Below are 18,999 nucleotides of genomic sequence, written 5' to 3' on the forward strand. Positions count from 1 at the left end.
TTAACATCGGTTTTCCCAAAAAACCGATGTTATCATATGACATGTTAACATCGGGTTTAAAAAAACCGATGTTAACGAATGGTGTCAACATCGGTTTTTAAAAATCAATGTTAACATCTTTTAATTAACATCGGTTTTTCAGAAAACTGATGTTAAGGAATATACATTATTTACAAATATGCCACCGTGTTTAGCTTAACATCGATTTTGTATAAAACTGATGTTAATTTGACGATGTTAAATGTGCTTTTTGTAGTAGTGTGTTTGGGTTAACTAAGTTTTTAGTTCTTATGTTTTTTTTAAATTTGATTTTTAGTTCCTAAATTTTTGTTTGACCGATCAAGGTCCCTCAATTTTTTTCATTAAGTTTTTTAGTCCATAAACTTTTGTTTGCTTAATCAAGGTCCCTCAACGTTTTTCTGTTAACGTTTTTAGGTTCTAAACTTTTAAAAAATTTAGTTTTTAGTCCTTGAAATCTCTCTAAATAAATAATAATAAGGATAAAATATGTTTTTAATCCCTCTATTATTAATGATTTTTGTCTTTAGTCCCTCAACTAAAAGTTGACCGGTCTTGGTCCCCCAACTATTTTTCTACTGGGTTTTTGGCGATACATTTCTCCTCCCCGATTTTAGCGATAATAACGAGTGGTTTAAATTTTTCTTCAAGATTAAAATTCTTAATTGTTTTGATTGTTATTGGATGTTGTTGTTTATTCATCTAGTAGATGATACTTTTTCCCCTTTATGTTGAAGTGAAAAAATAATTTTTGGTCGTTTTTAGCCGCCAGCATTTGATTAATCTAATTTTGAATATAATTTCGTCAAACAATTTATGGCAACTTTTAGTTTCCAAAAAAATGTCACACATCAATTGACCATCATAATTTAACTAGAGAACTTTATGGTAGAGATCAAAAGCTAAATGGAAAAATAGTTGGAGGATCAAGACCCGTCAAATTTTAGTTGAGGGACTAAAAATAAAAATAGTGAATAATTAAGAGATTAAAAACATATTTTATCTCAAAAATAATGATTTCAAACTTTTTTTGAGACTAAAAAATATAAAATTTTAAAAGTTTAGGAACCTTCGTCAATCAAATAAAAGTTTAGAGACTAAATACCAAATTTTAAAAAAAATTAGTTACTAGTTGACCTTTATTTCTTAAGAAAATTTTACCATTTCCTTTGTCAAAGATTTTATCTTCCGGTCTTAACTTAATTATCATTACGAGTAAAAAATTATATATTTTTTAATTATTACATTCATCTTCTAGAACACAAATATATATGAAATATTAAATTAAGAAATTTAAAAAATCAAGAATCTTTTTTATAAGATCAAAATAACTAAGTTATAAACAAATAAATTTCAGGTTTGACTCATTAAGAGAAACAAACTTAAATTCACACACCGAACCAAAACTTAAGGGTAGTAAGTTTTTCTCAATCCCTTCGTATACGTAATATTGAACTCTGAATTAATTTTGTATGTTTTGTATTCATGCTAGATTGTTAAAAACTTCATGAACCTTTTCTCCACTTAAACTTCGTTATGTTATGGTAAATTCTTGTGCTAATTGATCAAGTTTCAGCAGGTCAACACAATAAAGTAATGCACAACGTCAAATCGTTAACAAAGTAGCATTTCGTGTTTGAAAAAGTCTTCTTTACTTGAAAATTTGTTTTGAATAATGACTAATTGGTCCAGAATCATGTCATGTAAGTGAACCGTGTTCCAAAATTTGGCTTCAATTTTCAACTACGTACACCAACGTTTGTTAATTTATTGTTTAATTTCTCGTCATCGTATAAGTTTCTACTTTTTATGCGTGAATTAAAGACAAATTTTTATAACTTTTCCTAAAATTAACAAATATTACGCTGATTATAAATACAATTTTAAAAATAAGTAAAAAATATTTCAGAACCGATTAATTAAATTGATATGAAATTATTTTGTTGATAATAAAAAATAAATTTAAAACAAAAATACAGGCATTTAAACTTTCCAACTTCCAAAAAATTTAAAAATTGATTTGATTGATATGGAATTGTTTTCCTAAGAAGTTGGAATCATGTTATTATACCTAATTTTGATTGAAAAAAATGAACATTGACTAAAGAAATAAAAAAGTAAAAATTCCTTTCAGAAAATGATAGGGGTTGAAATAAACTCGTTCATATTAGAATTAGATGACCCAACACACTATAAATAAGTGGTAAATATTCTTAAGCTAAACCATTCTAATCCTTATTGATATATCTATAATCAAAAGGTGCATTCAAACCATCATCACCAATGAAACTCCAACTACCCTTATTATTGCCTCTCTTTATATCCTTAAGCTTCATAAACCTGAGTATCAATGTCTATGCAAAAAGCCACAATCTTGGACATCAACAATTCTTGTTGCTCAATACGAAGCATAACCTGATATTCAACATTTCCAAATCGCAAAAACTAGTTCATTGGAATGAAAGTGGCGACTGTTGTCAATGGAATGGAGTAGCATGCAACAAGGGACGTGTAATTGGCCTCGACTTGAGTGAAGAATTTATCAGTGGAGGCTTGGACAATTCAAGTCTCTTCAACCTACAATATTTGCAAAGTTTGAATTTGGCACACAATGACATCCATTCTTCGATGATTCCTTCAAAGTTTGGCTTGCTAAAGAATTTGAGGTATTTGAACTTGTCAAATGCTGGGTTTCAAGGGCAAATTCCAATTGAGATTGCTCATCTAACCAAGCTATCTACTCTTGACTTGTCTACATCATTTACCTCGCAACATACTCTAAAACTTGAGAAGCCAAATATAGGTACACTCTTGCAAAACCTCACAAAACTGGCAGAATTGTATCTAGATGGTGTCAAGGTATCTGCAATTGGAAACGAGTGGTGCCAAGCCATATCTTCATTGCACAAACTTGAAGTTCTGAGTATGTCATCCTGCAACCTCTCTGGACCCATTGATTCCTCACTATCAAAGCTTCAGTCACTTTCACTGGTTCAATTGAGCTTGAATAATATGTCAAGCCCTGTGCCAAAATCCTTGGCAAATCTCTCAAGTTTGACCACCCTACAACTAAGTAGTTGTGGATTGACTGATGTTTTTCCAAAGGGTATCTTCCAAATACAAAAGCTCAATGTTCTTGATGTATCAAATAATCAAAATCTTTGTGGTTCATTGCCAAACTTCTCACAAGATGGATATCTTCAAGCCTTGAATGTTAGCAATACAAATTTCTCTGGGCAGTTACCAGGTACAATTTCCAATTTGAAGCAATTGTCTACATTGGATCTATCTACCTGCCAATTCAATGGGACACTCCCTACTTCATTATCAAGACTCACCCGACTTGTTCACTTGGACTTGTCATTCAATAACTTCAGCGGTCCTCTTCCATCTCTCAATAAGACCAAGAATCTCAAATATTTGTCCCTTTTTCAAAATGATTTATCAGGACAAATTACATCTATTAATTGGAAGGGACTTTCAAATCTCATTAGAATCAATTTAGGTGATAACTCCCTCAGTGGAAAAGTACCCCCAACTCTCTTTACACTTCCATTTCTACAAGAGCTTATTCTTTCTCATAATGATTTTGATGGTGTATTGGATGAATTCCAAAATGCATCTTTCTCCACATTGCAGTTTGTTGATTTAAGCAATAACAAATTCCAAGGACCTATTCCTATGTCTTTTCTTCATCTAAGAAGTCTTGGCTACCTCCATCTTTCTTCAAATAAATTCAATGGCACCATACGGCTAGATATGTTTCAAAAGCTGCAAAATCTACATATATTAGGCCTTTCAGACAACAACTTGACAGTTGATGCCACTTTCAATGATGATCATGGCCTTTCATCATTTCCTATGTTGAAAAATCTCTATTTGGGTAATTGCAAGTTGAGAAAAATTCCCTCTTTCTTGAGCAACCAATCCCAATTAGTTGCTTTAGACTTGTCTAACAACCAAATTGAAGGAATGATACCCAATTGGATTTGGAGATTTGATAATATGCTTGATATGAACCTTTCCAACAACTTTTTCATAGGTATGGAAGGACCCTTTGAAAATCTTATTTGTAATGCGTGGATGGTTGATCTTCACTCTAACCAACTTCGTGGGTCTATTCCTAATTTCGTAAGAGGTGCTGTCCATTTGGACTTCTCAAACAATAAATTCAGCTTTATCCCACCTGACATTAGAGAGTCTCTTCGTTTCACATATTTCCTCTCCCTCTCAAACAATAGCTTTCATGGGAAAATTCCTCAATCCTTTTGTAATTGTTCTATTCTAAGGATGCTTGATCTTTCCCATAATAGCTTTAATGGCTCCATGCCCGAGTGTTTGACCTCAAGAAGCAGTACTATAAGGGTATTAGATATAGGTGGAAACAAACTAACAGGTTCCATATCTAATACAATTCCTAGTTCGTGTAACTTAAGATTCCTAAATCTCAATGGGAATTTCTTGGGGGGTACTATTCCAAAGTCTCTGGTCAATTGTCAAAATTTAGAAGTCTTGAACCTAGGAAATAACATGTTGAGTGATAGATTTCCATGCTTCTTATGGAGTATTTCCACCCTTCGAGTGCTGATTTTAAGGTTAAACAAACTTCATGGCCCCATTCAATGTCAGCATAACATTGGTAATTGGAAGATGCTTCATATTGTCGATCTTGCCTACAATAATTTCACTGGTGCAATACCACAAACACTTCTGCAAAGTTGGATAGCAATGGTTGGTAATGAAGGTGAAGCACAACAAAAGTCTGGCAATTTATTTTTTGACTTGTATGATTTCCATCATTCTGTGCGTTACCAGGATGCACTAGCTTCTCTTGACAAAATTATTGTGATGAGATTAGCCCAAGTTGTAGCAACTATACCCCCTTTGGCAATTGACTCCATGTTCTCATATTTTGTAAATGCTTACCAATTGCAATTTGGGGGAGCCTACTTGGATTCAGCTACTGTTGTCACCAAAGGCTTGCAGATGAAATTTGTCAAAATTCCAGCCATCTTTGCTTCATTAGATTTCTCATCAAATCATTTTGAAGGCCCAATACCAAAAGAGCTTATGAGTTTTAGAGCATTGATTGTTCTTAACTTGTCCCATAACTCTTTTTCAAGCCACATACCATCATCTTTGGGAAATTTGACACAACTTGAGTCCTTGGACCTATCAAGTAACTCTCTGAGTGGAGAAATTCCTCAAGAGATTGCAAGTTTATCTTTCCTCTCAGTTTTGGATCTCTCCTTTAATTACTTGGTGGGGAAAATTCCAACGGGAACTCAAATTCAATCCTTTGAACCAGTTTCCTTTGAAGGGAATGAAGGGTTATGTGGACCTCCAATAACCAAGAATTGTATTGATAATGATGGGTCGCCAACACCACCATCTCTAGCTTACTATGGAACACATGGCTCGATTGATTGGAATTTTCTAAGTGCTGAATTGGGATTCATTTTTGGACTTGGATTAGTCATCCTTCCCCTTATTTTTTGGAATAGATGGAGGCTATGGTACATCGAGAATGTGGAGGATTTACTTTGTTGGATTTTTCCTCAACTTTATTTTGTGTATCAACACCGTGGAGAGCGAAAGTATAGGTCTTTACGGTGGAGGCAAGGTTGATTTTGCGGTGAGTAACATTTCATGTCATTTTCTTTAAGGCTTAAATACTTATTTTTTTATTGCTGTAATTTATTGTTTTTTATTTTTGCTATTGTAATTTTTTTATTCGTTATAAAATGTGTTTTGTTTATTTTTCATTCTTAAAGTGTGTTTTAGACAATGTTTTAAACAGTAAAAAAAGTGTTTTAAACGGTGAAAAAAAATATCATTTGAAATATTTTAAAAACAAAATATTTTGTAAGGACTTAAACGAAAAAAAATTGTTGGGATGAAAATGAAAAAAAAAAGTTAAATTACAAAAACTAAAAATACATTTTAAGCCTTCTTTAATTAACATTTTACATTGTGTTTCTTAAAAACTAAAAAAGTAAAAACCTTTTACATTGTGGGGCTATTCCTTTTCAAATCAAAACTCATACTACTTGTTAACAAAATAACAAACATTACAATAAGTAATAAAGGTTGAGAAATTTAAGAGTACACACTTTTTTCATTCCAATATTATTATTAGTTTAATTTATTTGATGTGAATTTCCTTAAATAAGGAGTCTGTGTTAGATAAACTCGTACTGCTCCTATCACTTAGGAGCACACTTTTTTCAGTCATGTTTTATTTCCTCTGTATAAGAAAAAAAAATAACTCTACGTAATGTTCTAATAATAATATATTACTAGCATTTTTCATAAAAGGTATACACTAGGGTCTTGTTTGGGTTTCCTCAAAAAACGGTCTTGTTTGGATGATATTTTATAAATGTCTGTAGGAGAAAAAAATCAAAAAATAAATTAAAATTAAAATTAAAATCAATTTATATTTTTAACTTAAATTTTTATTAAACTTTTCAAAAAGTAAAATTAATTAATTACTTTTAAATTATAAAAATTTCAGTGTATTTTATCTTTTTATTTTTTCTAAGTATTCGTAATAAAGTTTATCAAAATATAGCTTAAATATTAGAACTGATTTCAAATGGAAATATTTATCATAACTAAAATGATTTTTTTCTTTGTCAAGCACCTTAACAAGACTGCAAAAGCACATTGGACAGCTAAAAGCAGCGGCAAAACAAAAAACAGGGTTGATTCTTGGTTTAGTTTGTGAATTATGATTGTGATAGGCACTCAAGTTGAAGGCCATCGTCGTTCGAGGTAGTATATATATTTTGTTGATATAGCAGGTCTCTGTCTCCTCCGTGTTCCAGTCAACGAAAGAATAATGCAAGTTTTTTTTAGTTTTATTACTTAATCTATAGCAATTTGCATTTGTTGTAAAACTTGTAAGTTATATCTTGTCACGCGCATACATTACAGTGATAAACAGGGATAAACATTATTTATGAATATATTTATAAATAATATATAAATTTATAAATATTTTTTAATTTATAATAATAATTATTTTTTATTTATTTATTCTAACCATAGATAAATTGCAAAGCATAATATTTTAATTATTAATAATTGTTACTCGTTATAGATATATTTTTTATTATGTATGTAAAAAACTCAGGATTTTTTTTTTGCAATCATAATATTTTAATTGGTACAATCATAATATTATAATTTATGAAATTATAATATTTTAAAAATGACAATGCTAATGAAATTATCATTGACTTTAATGATTAAAATTTAATATGAATATATATATATATATATATATATATATATATATATATATATATATATATATATAAAAGTGATATTATTAAAAGGATTATTATTGATTTTAATTTCATATAACAAAATATTGATTGTGTGATTACCAATAATATCTAGTTCTTTTGATTATATTTTTTTATTTATTGCAAATGTTATGCAATTAGTTGTTTGCTCATCAAAATATTATAATTAGCATTTTTGTTTTTTTTAAACAAAACGAGTTTTAAAAACCGGTTTGGATCGTCCGGTTTACTTCAAACCAATCCGCTCATCTTAAGTCAGATGCATGACTAATTCAATAACAAAACCGATCTGATTATATCATCAAGTCTTGATTGGACCAGTCGAGTTTTTAAACTATAATATTAGCTATATATATTAGATAAATTGTTAGAATTAATATATTAACACAATAAATTAAATTATCAATTATAACGCAATGTTAATTTTTTATCAATACAAGACTGTTAAATTTAAACATTGCAATTAAATAATTAATTATAGAAAAAAAAATCAATTAAAAGATTGCCAAATTAAGCAATAAAAATGTTTTAATTTAGGCATAATGTTGCCAAGTTTTCTCCCTTATACTTAAAATTTTCATTTAATTTAGTCCTCTACTAATATCACTTTTAAACTAAATTAATCATTTTATTAGCTTTTGACACAACCAATGTCAATATTAGTTGCGTTAAATTAATAAAAAGTATCAATTTAATTCAACAAAGATAAATATTTTATTAGTTATTTTTAAATTAATAACTTATATTATATAGTTACGATTCTCATTTGATGCACAAATCTATCATTATAATTATGTAAAAGAATTTTTATAATTTATATATTATTATATTTTTTATAAAACTTCCATTTTTATTTAACGTAGTCAATATTTATCCTTGTTAGCAATTCTACTCAATTAATTATATCTTTAATATACATATTTCTATCCTAATTGATATCTTGAATACTCAATTAATAATTGACTTTAATTTTTTCAAACGAGACCCCTAATTTCAGGATTGTTAAGTTTTCTCGTTTGCGTGACTCAAAATTGCACAAATGACAACAACCATCAAATCATGGGAATTATTTTTGTTATCGCAATAAAAGGGAATTGATTTTGGTTTTTAAAAAATCAATATACCAAAATTTGGGTATCATAATTATTTTGATTGAACTTAATTAATATACCCGTTTAAATATTTATATAATCTGAGGAATTTTTTTCTTCAAGTTTATAGTATCAAATTATATCATTTAATTAATTTATTTATTGATATTGATTGTGAATTCAAATTATATTTTACATAATATAGATATTGTATATTATACATAATTTATATTATCCCAAAAGCAATACATGTTCTTTTAAATACTTGAAGATTTTTTGTGTTGTTAGATCACTACTATAAAAATGATTTTTTACGTTGGTTAAAATAAGTATTTTATGTTGGTTATTAATTGTCGTTATAAAAGACGTCATAGAAAATTTGTACTTTCTACGACGGTTCAATAGACAACCGTTTTGAAAAAATATATCATTCTAAGATGGTCGTTAGTTAAAAACCGTCTTAGAATAATATCTTACTAAGACGATTCTTAGTTAAAAATATTCTAAGAAGGGTACACTTTTTAAGACGGTTATTTAGATAACCGTCTTAGAATCCATTTAAAAAAAATAAAAAATATATAGAGAATTCTAAGACGATTTTTAGTTAGAAGGTAGATATTCTAAGACGATTCTCCGAAGAATCGTCCTAAAATGTGTTTTTTTTTAAAAAAAAATTAAAAATATGTCGAGAAATATTTTTAATTTCAGTTCTACCAAACGAAAGAAAATATTATTTCAATGTCATCTTCTAAAAAGTATTAAAATATTTTGTATACCAAATATTACTTAAGCTTTTTTCTTTTAATTATTTGAAATGGCACAAATCAAGGGAAAAAAAGAGAAAATTCGTGGACCCTTTTTGATATTTTTCACCACTTCACAATTGAGGAGGCATGGAGAGATAATAGAAAATCAATGAAATTAGAAATGTGTTCTTGTTAATTGATATTTTTTATATTACATTTGCTTGAATAGAATGTAACATAATTTTAGTTTCTTCACTCTACTTTTCTCTCTCTTTTGTTCTCTTTATTCATACAATGTCAGAAGAAAAAAAATTGTCTCTTTATTTTGTTTCTTATTTCCTTCTTTTTTACTTCTAACATAAAATGAAGCAAATAAAGTGAGTTTTGTTATGTATATTACCGTCAGTGTGCTGCTTTTGGTAAAGGCCAAATTGGTTTCAGAGCTATTGAATGACTTTTTGAGCCTCACATAATCATTCTCATACAATGCAACAACCTGAAATGTGAATTACTTTATATGTAACTAGTTGGTAACCCGTGCATACGCACGGGTCATGTTCGTCAATTGATTTTCGATGCAAGAATTAAAAGAAAGGTATAATAATTATAGTCACATTCACGTCTGGGGATATTTTCATTTTTCCTCTCCACATGGCATAGTTACTATACTATATATCTCCTCTGAGAATGTTACCACATAATCAAGCTTTTGATGAAGTGAGAATATCTCATCTTTCCTCATGTTATAGTCTGCTATGTTTTACGTCTGATACCTATAGGTATATATTATATGGCATGCTGATGTTGGCTATTTCCATATTAGTTGAATATTATATAGAGATATTTCCAGAATTGTGCCACATGTACTATATGTTCTATGTTCTATTATATCTCTACATCAAACACTTTCTTGTATGTAGCTATTATTATGCTGATGGTAAAATAATCAATATTACTAATGAATGCATACATGTATAAATAGCACATCACTTAAAAAAATGATAAACATCTCAGCCCAAAGACCTTCTTGAAGTATTTTCATTATAAGTTTTCAAGAAGTGAAATAAGCAATACAACTGAACCTAAAAAGCAACATGGCAGCAAGGATGTGCAAATAATGTTGTTTCCAGTTAATCAAAAAGCATAAAAGAAAAAGAATCATACAACTTTTCAAACATGCTAAAGCTCCACTAATGCTAACATCCTACCACTTTATACTTAGACAACAATTTGAATCAATCTCACTTGTTGCAAATAATTTTCTAATTCCCTAAGAGATAGAATGCATCTGGTGTCTCAAAGATAGGCCATATGATTTGGTATCTCCCTGGCCTAAAGAAGTTGGGCTACTGAAACTCCCAGAAGCCTCTGAACTCCTATTCTCTCCATGCGCTTTTCACACACTCCATAACTTGTCAAAGATTCTCCTTGACCGCGATGGCAACAATTGAATGTCAGTTTTGTTGTTTTTGCTATTTTTCTTGCTCAATTTCCCATTTTTATGTAACTCTTCATCCTTGATCCTCAAATGACTCATCTGATTCTTGAGGGTGGCTTGGCAGCTATCTCCCGCTGTTGTCTCATATCCCTCATCTCGGTTCATTGGAGAGCATAAAGGGTCGCGTGCACTATTGTTACCGGGTGTTTGAAAGCAGATAGAAGACCTGACCTAATCAAAGAAGAGAACATGCACTATAACTCGAAGAGGAAGGCGTTCATGCTGTGCTGTATGCACAAAAGCATCTGCTGTCAATTTTCGGACATCCATCAGTCCATATAGCTTCTTCCTTTCAGCTTTTGTCAAATTCGGGTGCTCCTAACAAAAGAACAAAGTTAGTAAAATAAATGTCATCAACTGGGCAAGGCGGCACGTGCATCATGAGCAATCAGCTTCCCTATTTTCCTGCTGAAGAAGCATATCAGAAGCATATTTTTTAGCTTGCACATATATATTGCTTGTTTTCTCATCATATCAGTAAATGGCTCAGAGTGAATTTGAACTCTGAAACCTCACATTTTGGGGAAAGGTATTTCCTCACTATATATATACAGACGTCATTAAGCAGTAACAGATTAATGTGTCAGTAGAAAACTGCTAAAGAACTCTGAACATTGTAAAAATATTCATATGAGAAAGTTAAATTCATAGGTAAATTAATAAATCAAGATGACAAACATCACAAAGGCACCGACTCTCAAGTTACCAAAAATATGCAGTCGGTTAAAATAGGAACCAATCAAATAAAACAAAACATTTTCTTTAGAGCAATAAAGATAGCAACAAAAAAGAAATTGAGTGTCAGTCAATTGATGTTGATTATGGTCAGACAGCATGCTTTATATTTACATCTAACGCATAAGCTTGAGACACACAACAATCAGAAGTTATGAACTAAGCAGGAATGGACATAAAAACCATGAAGAATAAATAAAATCCTACCTTCAAGTAGATGTCTATAGCTCTGTACAGACCATCATGATTTGGTCTAGCAAAATCAGGAATGGATTGTGATTAGAAGCTGAAATACAAAGTGCAATGAATAGAACTTTAAAGTGGGACTTGTAAGTTGTAACACAAACTTTATATCAATTTCAGTTTGTCAATTGAATTAATAACAAAAGAAAAAGAATCATACAACAATTCAAACATGCTTAGACTCCATTGAGATATATAATATCTAAATTATAGTTTAATAGACTTTGTTTACTCAAGCTCTGAATACAAAGCTTCCAACAACAACTTTTGTGAACAAAGCTTGGTTCATATTATATGCAGTTTCTGTCAACTTAATTAAAGGGAAATTAGAGCAAATAGAATACTAATTTTACTTTCTCTCTATATGAGATCATCACCAATGTAACTCACTATTCACACATAGAGAAGATGATTAGCCTTCCAGTTTTTAACAAAGCTTCACTCATTGGTGGATACCTATTCTAAAAAATGTATTATATGAAACTGTGACTTCCTTGTTTGATAACATTATAAGCATGTAGATACTTAATTGTTTGCATTTAAATATCATGCATACCTTTCTGTGGCTAATATGCCATCATTTTCACAATTATCATACTTCAAGTAGCCAACTCCCTAAAATAATGTTTAATTCAGATATTAGTTAACATTATGTTAGAAATAAGTTGACAAAAATGCAAGATGACTTTCAAATGAATGTATCATCATATATACCCAAGAAGCAAATGTTTGTGCATCTTGTTCTTCATGTCCTAGTGATCCAGGCATACGTTTACTGCAAGTTTGATTTCTGCAAAGAAACTGTAAGTGATCAGAAAGGCTTGAATAAATGAACATCGGCATGCTCATGATCAAAGCTTAAGGTTGATGAGTTCATACCCTGTATCAGAATATATCCCCAATTGTATGCGATTGAACCCAAAATACCACTGAGCCACAGACACCCTGATCCAAATAAAAATTGCAAAAACCGCAAAAAGATCGAAATTAACAAAATTAAACACCCGTGAATGAGGTGGAGAGCTTGCATGCAAATCTAGACAATTAAATTAGGTAAAAAAACAATATTGGAAAAGATAAGAAATTATAAGAAACAAACCTTGCGTGAATGATCTTAACACCAGTTTTCATGTTGAGCCGAGACCAATTGTAAGCGATTGAACTCGAAATACCACTCGGCCAGACACCCTAATCCAAATAAAAATCACAAAAACCACAAAAAGGATTTTTCAGATACAACAGGATTTTCCAGGTACTTCTCTTTTATTAGATCAAAATTAACAAAATCAAACACCCGTGAATGAGGTGGAGAGCTTGCATGCAAATCTAGATAATTAAATTAGGTAAAAAAACAGTATTGGAAAAGATAAGAAATTATAAGAAACAAACCAATTGTAAGCGATTGAACCCAAAATACCATTGGGCCACAGACACCCCGATCCAAATAAAAATCGCAAAAACCGCAAAAAGATCAAAATTAACAAAATCAAACACCCGTGCATCAGGCAACAACGCAAGACAAAGATCCATGCGAGTACAACACACAATAATTAGAGCTTCTTTCTACATACTCGTTCCTAGTACATGTTAAAGTTAAAAATAATTCCAATTTCAGAAAGTCATAACCTTATCAAAATAATGCAGAGACTTGATAAAATTAAATAAAATATACTGCAAGGCACACACCGTATGCTTCTCTTCTCTTCTTCTCTCTCCTTCTTTTTTTTTTGGTAACCATATTTGGTTCCTTAATCCCTAACAACAAAAATTAACCAAAAATCAAAATGAAATAAGATAGAGGGAGGAAAAACAAAAGCCACTGACCGTATGCAATTCTTCTCTGCAGATATAGATGGCTTTCTATTCTCTTCTTCCATCTTCCTTTTTCTGCCTAAAACAATCCGGATCCACCATAAGAGATAAAAGAAAAAGAAGAAAAAGAGGAGAAGGACCAAGAAAGAGAAGTTGAGGAATTAATTTGGATTATTAAGCAAAATTTAATGGAAAGTTGAAATCCGCCAATCAGGAGATGACAAGTGGTGTTGACTGCACATGCAACACGACATGTGGCGGGGGCAACAGAAAAAAGGTGCAAATAAATAAAGGGGCAAAATGACCAAAAAAACCAAAAAAAGTGACATGTGTTGCAATTCTAGATAAGGGCACAATAGGCTTTTTCAGACACTTCTCTTTTATAGATAGTATATAGATTCTAATTATAATGTGGACCTATAAACATTTGACACCTGTTTTGCAATAAAGTGAACCTATATGAGCATAAGTTCTTCACCAGTATGCAATAAAGTGAACATGTTTTGCAATAAAGTGAACCTATAGAAAAGTTCTTCGCCAGCTTTGAATTATGCAAGCAAAAGCAATTAATGAATGACGTTCTAAGTGCAAAATAAATGTTACCTAATATGAGCATAGATCAAAGAATAAAATAATTAAAAATTAAATTTTAAATCTATATATAACAAAGAAAAAATATTTGTCATTAGATTTTATTAAATAATAGGGTTTCGTGTATAGACAAAAATTTCATATATAACTAAATCTGCTTATGTTTTTTATGGAAGCGTACTGTGGTGTGTTGAGGACCATTAATTTTGTTTTTTTAATGCAAAGAAGATATATTGATGTATGGCACCAAAAATGCTGTAACATATACAAAAGATATCCATAACATATACAAAAGATATCCACTTGGTTACAAGGTATTTATTGCATGAGATAAGAATAAATACCACATAACCAAAGTTTTTCCAACATTATTTTTGGTTTTCCACAATGACTATAACCTTACTCTACCATGTATGAAAAGATTTTCCTGGAAGAAGAAAAAAGACAGAAGTCTATCCATAGAGGTGAAGGAACACAGAAAGTAAAATCCCATGTAGGAAACCACAAAAAACTTGTGGAGAAGAAGATAGAGATGAAGAGTAGGAATAACTCCTAAAGGTTGGTTTCCCTTATTTGGGAAACTCTGGATATTCAGTATAGAGCTCTGTGTCTTTGTGTGTTTTTCTCCTTTGCTTCCTCCTCTTTTTATAGGTGAAACTAGCTTAAAATTTATGCAACCTCGTGCTAACTGCGACTGCCACGCTTAGCGAGTGAGTCAATGATCATGCGCTTAGCGCACGACTCATGCTAAGTGTGCCTTCACGTGATATCTAGTTTCTCCATGTGACTTCTGTGCACTGAGCGAGCGCTCAACACTGGGCAAGAGTCTTCAGGTCTTTAGTTTTTCTTTCAAGTTTTATTCTGTAGCAATTCTAACACCAAAGCACTATAAATTTCCCAAATTAAACACCTGCTGGTCAAGAATTTGAATGATGCTAAATTTCTAATTTTTCACATAAAAATGAGCAATAAAAGAGAGGAAATCTAACAATTTTTATACGATTTAATCATCAATTATACCTATGTACCGTAGTTATCAGGCAACTCGGGCCAGGAGTACCCCTCCTCCTATATCTCTTAATAGTTGACGAAGCTATTAGCTCAACCCTCGTACAAGAGGAAGGGAAGCACCAGCTTACCATTTACATCACTAGCCACATACTCCATGATGCCGAGAAGTGCTACCAAATGATAGAGAATGTGGCACTGACCCTCATCACCTTGGCCTGACGTCTCAGGCCATACTTTGAGAGTCACCAAGTGGTAGTCAAGACAAACTACCCTATCAAACAAGTTTTGTGAAAGCCTGAACTGACAGGGAGGATGGTAACATGGTTAGTAGAACTTTTAGAGTTTGATCTCCAATATAAACCCTGTGGCCCCATGAAAACACAGTTCATGGCAAACTTTCTGGCAGAATTTTCTAGAAACAAAAAACCACCCCAAATCGGTGGAGCCTCTACGTCGAAAGTGCATCCAACATGAAGGGGAGCGGGGCAGGAATCATCCTCAAAGGCCCTAACAACGTCTCTCTAGAGCAAGCCCTTGAGCTCAACTTCAAAGCCTCGAACAATGAAGTTGAGTACAAGGCACTTATTGTAGGTCTAAAACTAGCAAGAGAAGTTGAGACCAAGAAGCTACAATGCTAGACAAACTCGCAGCTTATTCAAGGGGAAGTTGCCAATAGATACATGACCAAGGAAATAGTGCTACCCAAGTGTACTACCACATTGCCAAAATTTTCATTGACAAGTTGGAAATCTTTGAGATTAACTACATACTCAAGGAAAGAAACATCATACCAGACTTGCTCTCCAAGCTAGCGACCACTAAAAAGATCGGGCACCTAAGGACTATTATTCAGGAGACGATCCAAACTCCTACCATAGACACTAAGGAAATTATGGTTGGAGAAGAGGAGGAACCAGACTGGATAACTCCCTACAAGAATTTCCTAATTCGAGGGGTGTTCCCACCAAACGAGAATGAAGCTCAACACTTGAAACAGAAGGCCAACTACTATGTCATTCTTAATGGCGAGCAATTCACAAGAGGGTTGAGAACACCCTTGTTAAAATGCCTGAACAATCAACAGGAAAACTATGTCATGAGAGAACTTCATGAAGGGATTTGTGACCTTTATACAAGGGGACGCTCCCTTGCAACCAAAGTGGTGTGCGCCGGCTACTATTTCTCAACACTCAGGGTAGACGCCCTGAACTTCACAAAAAAGTGTAGACAATGCCATGAATTTGCTGATTTTACGTGTTGTTGGTGGTATTCGACAAATGTATTGATTCGCTCAAGTAATATAAAATGGTAAGACCGAGTATCGTATCATCAGGGGATTTGTTTGACTCAGACACTGTACATTCAGTATGCAAACATTTGTATGGATTAAAAGCAAAGAAAATATCAAGTTGAATTATGTACTAAAGTCTATTGGAATATAAACTAAATATCTAGAATTTTGGAAGTGAAAACTATCAAGTAAAAAGTGTTGGGTGTTCTACTGAATTTCTCTTGATGTTAATGTGTATTTTTCTTTATTTCACGTTATCCTAGTGTTCTTATGCTGAGAAACTACTCAAACCAAGATTCCTCTAGTGAATGAGCCTAACTCTCTTTAAACTTCGTCCTTGATCCTTCAACAAACTTAGTATAAAAGAGTTGCATTAAGTCTACAGCATAATATGAACTAGATCACAGCACTCCATTCCTAGACATACAAATTTCTAGCTTACTCTACCAAGTTCTAAGGCTTTAAAGTATTTCCCAATGCTAAAAATCCTAACTATAGATACAAATGGGTGATCAAGCCACAATCATGTAAAATAAGCATAGATAGAAGCAATGAACACATAAAAATAACATCAAATAGATAGTGAAAGAGTGTTACATCAAGATTTCGACAAAACTCCCCAACCAAGAGGCTTAGCCTTCCATTACAAGTAATGCAATCTCTCAATACAAGGAAGGAATAGTTTTAAGTGAAAGAAAATGGCAAAGGATGGTTAAGGATGTCTCCTAAAACCTCTAAACCCTAGACTTCACTCCTTCTAACCTAAGCTCTCTCAGTTGCCTTCCTTCTGTCTTCTCAGCTTCCTCTTGTGCGCTCTCTCCAGCTCTCTCCTTTATTTCCGCTAACTTCAGTGTTTTAAAGTCTCTTGGACCTTTCAGCTTTTGAATGTTGGATCAAGTGGCCATGAAAAAAAATTAAAAGGGGGGGTTGAATTAATTATGAACGGGTCTTGACTAATTAAAAAACTTATCCTTCTTAATGTTACTAGATTCAATTTGGCTTTACTACTAAGTTATGAGAAAGTAAGGAATCGAAACAATAACTTAGACAAAAGTAAAGCGTAAATAAAAAGTGCACAGCAGAAATTAATGAGTGTAGGGAAGAAGGAAACAAACACAAATTTTTATACTAGTTCGGCAATAACCCGTGTCTACATCCAGTCCCCAAGCAACCACCGGTTCTTGAGATTTCCAATAACCTTCTAAAATCCTTTATAAGCAAAGATCCACAAGGGATGTACCCTCCCTTATTCTCTTTGAAACACCAAGTGGATGTACGCTCCACTTGAACTGATCCATAAGAGAGGTACCCTCTCTTGTTCTTAGTATTACAACCCATGTAGATGTACACTCTACTTGTACCACAAAGGATGTACGCTCCAATGTGTTAAGACAAAGAATTCTTAGGCGGTTAGTCCCTTGAATCTTTGTAAGGGGAAACAAAAGATATATCAGGCGGTTAGTCCTTTGAAATCTTTTGTTCAGAGGGAGGAGGAAGAATCAAAAAAATTCTCAGGCGGTTAGTCCTTTAAATTCTTTTGGCAAGAGGGAGAAGGAAGAATCAAAAGAATTCTCAGGCGGTTAGTTCTTTGAATTCTTTTGGAAAGAGAGAGAAGGAACAAAAGACAACACACTTTTGTTTTCTGTAGAATTTCCACTTGCAGAAAAACAAAGTTTTGAAACCAAAGTTTAGAAAGCTTTTTGGCAAGAGTTTTTGCAAAGAAAAATAATGGGCAATAGTCAGAAAAGATTTGAAAGAGATATGTGTTTTTTGGATGCTTGTAAAATGCGTGCTAAGGTCTTGCTTTTATAGACTCTTCATGTCTGGTCAAAAAACCATTGGAAGAGTTATGACTTTTGAGAAAATCATGTTAAGAGTTATAACTCTTAACTTTTTCTTCAAAACTATTTACTAGTAATCGATTACCACAATGGTGTAATCGATTACACAATGTATTTTATGAAAAGTTGTGGCTCTTCACAATTGGATTTGAATTCCAACGTTAAGATTCACTTGTAATCGATTACTAATATAGTGTTATCGATTACACTATTTGAAAATCATTTTGGAACGTTACAAATCATTTGAAAACCAATCTGGTCACTGGTAATCGATTACTGCCAACTGGTAATCGATTACCAGGGAGTAATCACTCTGATAACTTTAGAAAATTTGAGAAAATTCTTTTGTAAAACAAAATTGTGCTATTTGGTTTTTGAAAAATTCTTTTAATACTTATCCTATATGAAGTCTTGACTTGTTGCTTCTTGATTTCTTCTCTTGAATCTTGACTCTTGGATTGGATTCTTGATGCTTGATCTTGAACTCTTGAATCAATCTTGAATCAATCACTTGGGCTTTTGGCATCATCAAAATTGCTTGGTTCATCATCATGAAGCTTGCTTCTACAATCTCCCTCCTTTTAATGATGACAAACCTGAAATCAAGAAACACATACAAACTCTATCTTCTAATGGATCACTCACTTAATTCTCCCCCTTTATTTTTGAGTTTAAGCTTCACTTGAAGTTAAGTTATTTAATTATTTGAGTTCTTGATTTAATCCCAACTTGCTCTCCCCCTTTGGCATCAACAAAAAGCCAAAGTGCGTATAGAGACATAAAATCATACATTCACTCATAATCATCCA

The 18,999-nt window shown here is 32.1% G+C and overlaps 1 protein-coding gene and 2 long non-coding RNA genes across 3 annotated transcripts; 1 reads left to right on the plus strand and 2 right to left on the minus strand.

Moving 5' to 3' along the window:
- The first annotated feature begins 2,270 nt into the window (after window positions 1-2,270).
- On the plus strand, window positions 2,271-6,964 carry LOC114406353 (receptor-like protein 7). Its single transcript, XM_028369040.1, has 2 exons — window positions 2,271-5,653; window positions 6,662-6,964. Exon 1 carries the CDS (start codon window positions 2,302-2,304, stop codon window positions 5,644-5,646), a length of 3,345 nt encoding a protein of 1,114 aa, XP_028224841.1. The 5' UTR covers window positions 2,271-2,301; the 3' UTR covers window positions 5,647-5,653; window positions 6,662-6,964.
- A 3,311-nt stretch (window positions 6,965-10,275) lies between these two features.
- On the minus strand, window positions 10,276-11,797 carry LOC114405447. The gene is made up of 2 exons (XR_003665227.1): window positions 11,609-11,797; window positions 10,276-10,984 (listed from the first exon to the last, which is right to left on the minus strand). It is a non-coding gene; the product is annotated as an uncharacterized LOC114405447 (long non-coding RNA).
- A 559-nt stretch (window positions 11,798-12,356) lies between these two features.
- Window positions 12,357-13,543, minus strand: LOC114405583. Its single transcript, XR_003665272.1, has 4 exons — window positions 13,331-13,543; window positions 12,744-12,832; window positions 12,524-12,589; window positions 12,357-12,434 (listed from the first exon to the last, which is right to left on the minus strand). It is a non-coding gene; the product is annotated as an uncharacterized LOC114405583 (long non-coding RNA).
- Between the last annotated feature and the right edge of the window lie 5,456 nt (window positions 13,544-18,999).

This window comes from Glycine soja, chromosome 3, assembly GCF_004193775.1.
Source record: "Glycine soja cultivar W05 chromosome 3, ASM419377v2, whole genome shotgun sequence".
Lineage (NCBI taxonomy): Eukaryota > Viridiplantae > Streptophyta > Magnoliopsida > Fabales > Fabaceae > Glycine > Glycine soja.

Bases quoted from the DNA above. Each gene is read 5' to 3' on its own strand.
- LOC114406353 (XM_028369040.1), top strand. From the start codon at position 2,302: ATGAAACTCCAACTACCCTTATTATTGCCTCTCTTTATATCCTTAAGC.